Raw genomic sequence first — 9,299 nt, forward strand, 5'->3', positions numbered from 1 at the left:
TATTACTAAAATCCCATTCAGAAATCTAAATATTTATAGGAATAAGCCCAAAAATTGATATAAGTTTTGTGTGTTTTTAACAGTGCTGTGCTGCCTTATGTTCATATTTCTTTCTTTTTAAATAATTGAATAAACATTAAAAACAATTGAACACAATGCGACTTTCTTGGCCATCATTTTGGCCGTACTATATTATAGAGATACACATAACAGTTAATTTCCTTTTTCCCTTGTTATTAGTATAGTACTAGCTGTATATTATTTCTGTTTACATTTAACTACAATTATATACCTGTTTACACCCATCTTTTATACTCATGCATTCATATCATCTCGTATTTGTCCATTATATTCCATTCTCTTTGGTTTATGAAACTATAACTTTCATTCCTATAAAGTGTCAACCCTTTCTTTCTTTTTCCTTGACTCTAGACATTGATACATGTTACTCCAGGTTTCATAATACTCTGCCTCACCCTTATCTTTGATTTCTAAAGTTAGTCTGTCCATCTCTGCACAGACTAATATTTTCCTTATTATGATGTCCCTATTTCTGGCTTCATCTGAGCCTATATTTTTGTACTACGTTTTCCTCCTGGCTTTTCTTGTAAAATTCTGGTATGGTTTGAGTGGCATTTCATTTAGACGACAGAATCCCAATTCCCTCAGTTGTCACCTGTCTAGATTATAAAGCAAATGGCGCAGTATTAAATTAGAGAGATGAAGAGCGATTTGTCTGAGCTGATTGGCCTTATCTGAATAGTTCTCAGAGCGCACTTTAATGAAAGTAAAGAGGGTTAAAATGAAATATTGGTTCTAACCAGAGGTGGCATTCAGCAGGTTCTGGCCAGTTCTGGAGAACTGGTAGGGGAAATTTTGAGTAGTTCCGAGAACCGGCAAGTACCACCTCTGACTGGCCCTGCTCCCATCTATTCCCTGCCTCCCACTGAGTCCCAGCTGATCAGCTGGGTCTTCTTTGGTTCCCCTGCACAGGAGAACGGAGCTGGAAAGCAGGTTAGTGGGGTGGGGAGGGAATGGGGATTTTGCAGTAACTTTCCCCTGCTACGCCCACCAAGCCACGGCCACCAAGCCAAGCCACACCCACAGAACCGGGAGTAAATTTTTTTGAATCTCACAACTGACTTAAACTATTAATCCTCCAAAGCACCTGAAGGCAAGACAAGAAGCAATGGATGGAAACTAATCGAGGAGAGAACCGACTTAGAGATGAGGACAAATTTCCTGACAGTGAGAACAATTAACAAGTAACCAGTGGAACGACTTGTCTCCAGAAGTTCTGAGTTTTTAAGAAGAGATTGGACAACCATTTGTCCGGAATGGTATAGGGGTTGGACTAGAAGACCTCTAAGAGCCCTGTAAAATTCTGTTAAGTTCTGGTATTTTTTTCCTACTCATAGTGAATGATCTCTTCTTCCTTTTTATTCTCCAAATGAAGGTCCCCCTGAAACATCTCCTAGTCAAAAAAAAAACACATCTAACGATGTAAGTGGTTTAATTGAGTTTGCCACAAAGCTTTATTTAACCAAAAAAATTCTACCGCCACAGCTTCCAAACATGGCTGTCAATTACAAATGTTTCCAATTCCACCACTTCGGGGGGGGAAAAAGAAAAGAAATTGGGATTAAGGCAGGACATGTTTTGAGGATTTTGTTTCATGCAAGAGCATATTCAAATGTCCCTTTATCGAGCCCTTCAACTTCGCCCTCCCAGGTGGAGGAAGGCATACTGCTGTAGGGGTCCAATAAGATTTTGAAGCATCGGATGATCAAAAGTCCCAGAAAGACACAGAGGATCCCCACAAAGGCGAAACCGGTTTTCTGCTCCAGGGTCAGCGGGAAACTGGACACCTCATTGACGCTCATGGTCACTGAGGTGTTGTTGCAGTAGCTACTGCTCATCTCTGGGCCTCACATTCTGCTGATTCAGGATTCGCACTTCATCTGTAACAAAACACAACGAGAGAACAGAGACCGTTTTGGATCTGAGGAAGAGGTCTCGGATGTCTAGCCATCCCCGCCCAGCATCCAAGGATAGGAGGAACAGGCCTGCTTTTAGGGGATTCAATCAATGGTCTCTTCGGGTTGGATTTATGAGAGGGTGACAGGGATGGGTTCACAAAATGGCTGACAAGATGTCTATAATTGGACATCTCGACATCCCTCAGACACAGCAACATCTCCTGGGTGACTTCTCTTGACCCTTATGACTTCTTGATGTGGCCCAAATGTTAGTATCAACTCATAAAATATTTCTCTGGTCTTTTTAGAGTTGCCAACAGAAAGGGAGGGAGGAGCAGTGCAGCCGCTTGCAAACTGAAACTGCATTCCATAAATGTTTTCAAAGATAGTAACTAGGTGACCGAAGTTTCTGCCATGCAAAATTCTAACTGGACTGCATGATTGATGACTCTTGGCTATGGATGTGTCCTATTGGAGAATATGAATTATGATACACCCAGAGGGATGGGGGAAAACCAAGGGTCAAGGGTGACAATGAATGATGTGTCTCAGAGTCAGCTACACCCAGGCAGTGCCGGCCATTTTAACTCCCAATAAATCCTTTTGAAGTTTTGGAAGTTTGGCTCGAGACTCATGATTTAAATGGGGTTAAGTGCTGGAATCCTGACAGATTTATTGAGAGGATGATGCAGATGGGCTAAAAAACAGCTGCCAAGATGTCTGCGATAGGACATCTCGACATCCCTCAGACACAGCAACACCTGGATGACTTCTCTTGACCCTTCTGAGTTCTTGGTGTGGCCCAAAGGCATTCTGGGAAATAACTATGAAGCTAGAGACGGTTGCTTTATTTTGCAGTATACCAGCTTCCTTTTTTTTTTTAACAAGCCAGGTGAGGCAGGAAGTCCAGGACACACCAAGGAAGGTATCTGAGGATCCATTATACCTCCAAGCCCACCTTGTCTTCCCCCATGTTGCAGCAACTCTGCACTTTCCACCCATTTGTTCAAATTCTTCATTCCAACTTGTCTGAAGGAAGCTGACATATCTCCTCTTAATTTATCCTCCCTCAAGTGCCTCCCAGATATATTGGTTTCCCTTTCTTGTATGGCAGCCGAAGCGCCTCTGTCTTATCAACTACTACCCTATTCATTTCCTATATCAAAATTGCATATAAATGCTAATACAGAATGGCATAACCCATGATTAATCTATGACAGCTGCGGTGATGGAATTTGGCACTTAAGCACAGGTTGAGACCCAGCTCCAGAGTAAACTTGATCTATTGGTGGCAGCTTATTATGAGCTGCCTTCATTCCTGCAATAATTTCATTCCTGCAATAATTTTGCTAATCAAAATCCTCTACTGGATTTGTTCCTTAAGAAGGTGCTAAGTTTGCCCTGCATTTCTGCTTACTTTTTTCCTAGAGTCCTGCTTTACTTTTCATTTCATCCCAAATGGGGCTCAATTCTACTGATTCCTATCAAAAAATCCTCCTCTTCCTCCTCCTCATTTTTTTCTTAATAATTCTTCCTTCAAGAATTGAAAGGAATGGCATATTTGTTTTTAGCTGATGAGCTAGGAGTCCCAGTTAAATACAGTGATTAAGGCAACTCTAAAGGTTGACATAATAAGTGCTACCTGATGCATTCACATAAGGCACAATTCCAGCGTTTCCTGAAGTTTGAGCGGCTGTAGAGACATAAGAAAGAAAAAAAGAAATACTGAGTTTTTCGGGTTAGGATAGCATTCTTTAAAGTACTGAGCTGAATTCCAGATAAGAATTGCATGTACAAAATCAACCAACTGTTTATGACTTTATCATTATATTCAACCCACATACCTGTGTCCTTTCCCTTCCTTTCTCTTCCTTGCCTGCCCTTCCCTTCCCTCCTCTCCTCCTCTCTCCTCACCTCACCTCTCACCTCACCTCACCTCACCTCACCTCTTTCCTGCTATTCTTCTAACCAGTTTGGTCTCCATGTTCATCTAAACCAAAACTGTAGTTCCCAACCTTGACTACTTTTTAACACATGCGGACTTCCAAATCCCAAAATTCTCTTGGGCGCTGGAGGATTGTGAGAGTTGACGTCTACATATCTTAAAGTTGCCAAGCACTGATATAAACCTTTTAGCTGACATGTTTTTCTTCCTTCTGCTTTTCAAGTACCATAGCTTCAAACCCTTGGTGGCCAGGCTTATATGACCCAGGGGGATTCAGCAAGCTGTCAATTCTGAGATGGTAGAATATTCCGGGCAAGTTTCCAGGTGCCACCTGCTGTATATTTTTTACAGCCAATTTGCAGATGGCCTTTCTCGGAACCTGCATTTCTTTCCCCTGCCTTCGTGGATTCAGAATTTTCCTTTTTAGCTGCATTCCTTTCTCAAGATGATTTCAATTGGAATAAGCTGAAGAGTCAAGACCTTGTTGATGATCCAAGCTCTGTCACAAACCTTGGAGTACTCATCTCTAATGATCTAAGTGCCAGAGCCCACTGTAACTACATAGCCAAAAAAGGCATTAAGAGTTGTTAACCTAATCCTACGTAGCTTTTTCTCTGGTAATATCACACTACGAACTAGGGCATACAAAACATTTGCTAGACCAATATTCGAATACAGCTCATCAGTCTGGAACCCGGATTATGTATCTGATATTAATACAGTTGAGAATTTCACGAGACGAGTTCTCTACTCCTCTACTTGTTGCAGAATACCTTATGCCACCAGACTTGAAATTCTAGACCTAGAAAATCTAGAACTAGATTTTCGGTCTGATCTAAGTATAGTATACAAAATTATATATTTCTATGTCCTACCTGTCAATGAATACTTCAGCTTCAACTATAACAATACAAGAGCACACAATAGATACAAACCGCACCAAACTTGATTGCAGGAAATACGACTTCAGCAACAGAGTGGTCAATGTCTGGAATACTCTACCTGACTCTGTGGTTTCTTCCCCAAGCCCCAAAAACTTTAACCTTAAGACTGTCTACTATTGACCTCACCCCTTTCCTAAGAGGTCTGTAGGGGGCGTGCATAAGCACACCAATGTGCCTACCATCCCTGTCCTATTGTTTCTTCTTATTTTCTTATATGTATCCATTTCATGTATTCATAACTATGTTTATACTTATGCCTGTTATCTTATAATCACTTGACAAAATAAAATAAATAAATAAATTGGAATAATCCAGTCGAAATATCAATATCACAGTTTTCCACAGTGTTTTCCCCTGCCTCTGAAAAATCATAAACCAGCATAATGATCTGAGCCCCAACCTTCCTTGGTCATCAGGTTATGGTTAACTGTGTCTTTGTCTTGAGAGGTTAGAACAGGGGTCTTCAAACTTGACAGCTTTAAGACTTGTGGACTCCAACTCCCAGAATTTCTCCTCTAGTCATGTTAGCTCAGGAATTCTGGGAGTTGAAGTCCACAAGTCTTAAACTTGCCAAGTCTGAAGACGCTTGGGTTAGAAAAAGAGGTTCAGAGAAACTAGACTGTAGTAAAGGTTTTACTGAGGGATTGCTGCTGTTTTCTACATGGTAGTCAGGGATTCTCTGTGTTGGTAACACACGCACAAACACACGCCCACACACACCCACACTGACTTTGGAGGAGGACTTTTAGAAGTTCTCCATCTCTTCCGACCAAACATTATCACTCTAGTTCAGAGTTTCACCTGTTGCTCCACTGTCACCTCGTTCAGTTTATTGCTTAATAATTAGATTTTCTTTATTTTAAAAAAATAATGTTGGAAGTATCCAATTTTGGACTTTTCCCCTACCGTAAACTAACCCCGCAACTCCTTTTTCTGAAAGAGAAAGTAAGTTTAAAAGATATGGAAGCGTTTCATGCTGACTTGTCTCATATTTCATTATTACTGGAGTTTGGAAGAGTGGTTTCGAAATGAAAATTGTCTGTCCGTGAAGGTCAGCAGCAGCCTGTACTTCTCGCTCCAGTTCATCTGTGTATTATATGGCATGATTAAAAAAACCAACTGGACATTTTGAGAGAACAAAACATGCGCGCACACCTTCCCCCCCCCCTTTCGCGGAAGCAGTGAATGGATGAAAATTGCAGTTCAGCCATCAAGTCATAGATTTCTTCAGCCTTACTATTATTCTAGGACACGCAATTGCAACATGGAACATTACGCTCCTTGCCAGGTTTGGTAAAGATTTCAGTGGTTCATTAATAAAAAGAGGAATTACATAGGAAAAATGCTGTATGGAATATCTTGTTTATTTATAAATTAATGGAATTGGATAGGATAGTGAATAGATTAGTCCCATTAATTTTTAATAGTCATTTTTTAATATGCTTATTATCAGATTTTTATGCCACCCTTTAATTTTCTTGAAAATACCATCTCTCTCCCATCCATCCATCCATCCATCATCTATCTATCCTTTTAACGATCCCAAATCCCTTGTGGGGTGGAGCCTGGGCAACTGAACAGAGGTGTGTGTTTACTGGCCATATGCCTTTCCTGTTACCAATGTGGAGTTATATTCAGCAGATATATTCTCAACCTGCCAAGAGAGAGAAATATCTGCTTTTACCTAGGATCAAACTCATAGCCTCCTGATTGTGAGGCGAGAGCTCCACTTCTAGGCTACCACACCACCCATCATCATCATCATCATCTTCATCATCATCTATTCTCTCTCTCTCCCCCCTCTCTTCACCCCGCCCTCTCTGAAACCGATGAACATACCTACTCCACCCTCCTATTTTCCCCACAACAGCCCTGTGAAGTGTGTTGGACAGAGAGAGCAACTGGCCCTAAGGTACCCTACTGACTTTCATGCCTAAGAACACGTAGTCTCCTTAAATTGAAACATACAGAGCTACTGTGCTATGATGCACACAGCACACACTTTCAAGGCCCAAAGGCCAAGCCTGGTTAGTTGGATAGGAACCCCACTAAATACAGAGGGAATTACACTGTAAAGCCCGGGCATGGACACATTCAGATAGTTAGGATTCTTAGCCACAATTCCGGACAGTCCAAGCAAGGCACTTCCCGGTGAGCAAACCATGTTTTCCCAATCGCAGAGCGCTGGGCTTGCAAGGAACGTTGGGAAAATGCAATATTTGCCACAACCCAGATGCTAACATAGAAATGGTGTTTTGCTTTACCGCAAGAAATGAACAACAATTCTCCACCTATTGTATGGAATGAATTAGCATTGTTTCTCTGAAGAAGAGTTAAGATCCAACACTGCCTACCTTCTCTGTTGTGTTTCCTGTGGTTACACTGTAAATAGCCACGGTGTTTTTCAAGGAAATCTACTAAGTGGCTATTGTGTTGTATGTTCTAAGCAGCGGAAATCTCCTTTGAGCTCAGGCCAATTTTGACATTTCCAATCAGGCCATATTTGTATTGTTTTCACAAATACCATTCCCAAAATGATTTGGAATTAATTGCCCCCTTTCAGGAGGCTCTTCAATTTCTCAATTTAGTTACAGCGCTAGAATTTTCAGAGGTCTCCCTTCCAAGATATAACCAAACCTGATCCTGCTTAGCTTCTGAGCCAAGACAATGTCAACCTGATACCAACTGTTGTGTTTGTTCACCCAACACCTCACAAAAGACCACAGAAAACCATATATTAACAGGTAGCAATTCCTGAACCTTAATTTCATGAATTTCCCCACCCACCCAGTATTCTTTGAGATGGTTATGCCCTAAAACCATATCATTTGCAACGAGCCTGGACTTCAGCCTAAATAGGCTGTTTATGAATACACCAGTGGATGCAACATCACAACAAGCATGCAAACGCAGGGGAAAAAAACCAACCAACCAACCAATTGTTGATTCCCGACTTCAACCGATTCCCTCCTGGGATATATGGAGGACTCTCTCTCCCCAATGCTGCAGTTGTCACTGCACCCACATTGGGGGTGGGGGCGAAGCCACCTGGAAACCACCAGGATTTGTTTTCCAGTAACCCTGGCGAGGGGACGGGGTGGTTAAATAGAAACGGTAGCTCCAAGCAGCTGGCATTTTAAATGGCAAATATTTACATGAGCTAAACCCGGAGCGTTGGGGGGGATCTGCTGCGTGCAGAAGCGCACCAACGCGCCTACCGTCCCTGCCCTGTTGTTTCTTTCCGTTTTTCTTCTATGTATCCGTTTCATGTGATGCATTCATAACTATGTGGATACTTACGCCTGTAATCTTATCATCGCTTGACAAAATAAAATGAAATAAAATAAATAATGGTAAATGGATCCTTCCCCTTTCCCTCCCTCCCTTCTTCAGCACTGCTGCCAGAGTCTTACCTGGTCCTAACCAGACAGAAGCGATAAAGGAGGAAAAACAACCACGATGCAGCCCGAAAAAACCCAGACAACCCAGCAAAGCGAGGTCCGGGCATCCTGTTGCTGTGGAGCCAAGGCTCCGACCGACGACCCCCAAGCCGACCCCAAGCCTTCCTTCTTCCTGGCCCATCAGGCTCTCCAGCCCTTCCCTCCCTCTAAGCCCCCCCAACCCCCCCCTCCCAGGCCACTCACCCCAGTTCCAGCCAGGCATCCTGAGCGCACGGAGACCCGCCACCCCGCTCGCCGCCGCCGCCTCCCACGGTCGAAGTTTCAAGGTCTCTCCGGTCGCTCCGGCTGCGACCTGCCAAGCCAAGGCCGGCTCTCGGCTCACCCCCGCCCAGACGCCAGACCATCCTCGGGGTTCATCTTCAGCGAGGGATCCCCCTCCCTCCTTTCTCCCGAGAGGCTGGGCTCCCGCGGGCGGCTGCGGGCGTGCCTTCCAGCGGGTGCCACGCGTGTTTGCGCCAGGGTGGGGGGTTCTCCCGCTCGGCCAAAGGCGAAGGGCCGAGGGGTGTGTGTGTGTGTGTGTGTGTGTGGATTTGGGGTGATGGAGGAGGGGGTGTGGGCTGAGACACCCCCTTCCTCCTTCCTCCCCAGCCCCGCCTTGGGACGCCGCGCTCAGCCTCCTTCCCAAGGCGCGTGGAAAGTTCCTGCCGGAGGCTACGTGCGAGGCATTCCCAAATTCTCTGCAGCGGAGGGCGGCTGGCCTGCTGGCCGGATCGCTCGCTCCTCGCGAAGCTGGGTTGGTCTGAGAGCCCAGACGCCAGGCAGCCCCCAACCCCAGGGAGACTCCGCTTCCCGCCGGCTTCCCTCGGAAACGAAACGCCCCCTCGGTCTTATTGATTTCATTTATTGGATTCGGGGGAAGAGGGGGGGGTCTCGAACCGGCCGAGGGAGCTCCGCCTTTTATGGGGGCTGCCAAGCCAAGAAGGGGCGGGAGGGGGCTTCGGCAGGGAGACACCCGGGGGTTACGAAGGGA

The 9,299-nt window shown here is 44.4% G+C and overlaps 1 protein-coding gene across 4 annotated transcripts; it reads right to left on the minus strand.

Annotated features, from left to right (window-relative positions):
* Positions 1-608: 608 nt before the first annotated feature.
* On the minus strand, positions 609-8,941 carry CTXN2 (cortexin 2). 4 transcript variants are annotated; one of them, XM_087941427.1, is made up of 3 exons: positions 8,513-8,941; positions 3,622-3,672; positions 609-1,961 (listed from the first exon to the last, which is right to left on the minus strand). In XM_087941427.1, exon 3 carries the CDS (start codon positions 1,917-1,919, stop codon positions 1,674-1,676), a length of 246 nt encoding a protein of 81 aa, XP_087797553.1. In that variant the 5' UTR covers positions 1,920-1,961; positions 3,622-3,672; positions 8,513-8,941; the 3' UTR covers positions 609-1,673. The 4 variants fall into 4 exon arrangements, with proteins under 4 accessions (XP_087797553.1, XP_087797555.1, XP_087797556.1 ...); XM_087941429.1 differs by lacking the exon at positions 8,513-8,941 and adding an exon at positions 8,282-8,434; XM_087941430.1 differs by lacking the exon at positions 8,513-8,941 and adding an exon at positions 7,801-8,001.
* Between the last annotated feature and the right edge of the window lie 358 nt (positions 8,942-9,299).

The sequence above is a fragment of the Pseudonaja textilis genome, chromosome 13 (assembly GCF_049901715.1).
Source record: "Pseudonaja textilis isolate UNSWEBS1 chromosome 13, rPseTex1.2, whole genome shotgun sequence".
NCBI lineage: Eukaryota > Metazoa > Chordata > Lepidosauria > Squamata > Elapidae > Pseudonaja > Pseudonaja textilis.

Bases quoted from the DNA above. Each gene is read 5' to 3' on its own strand.
- CTXN2 (XM_087941427.1), bottom strand. From the start codon at position 1,919: ATGAGCAGTAGCTACTGCAACAACACCTCAGTGACCATGAGCGTCAAT.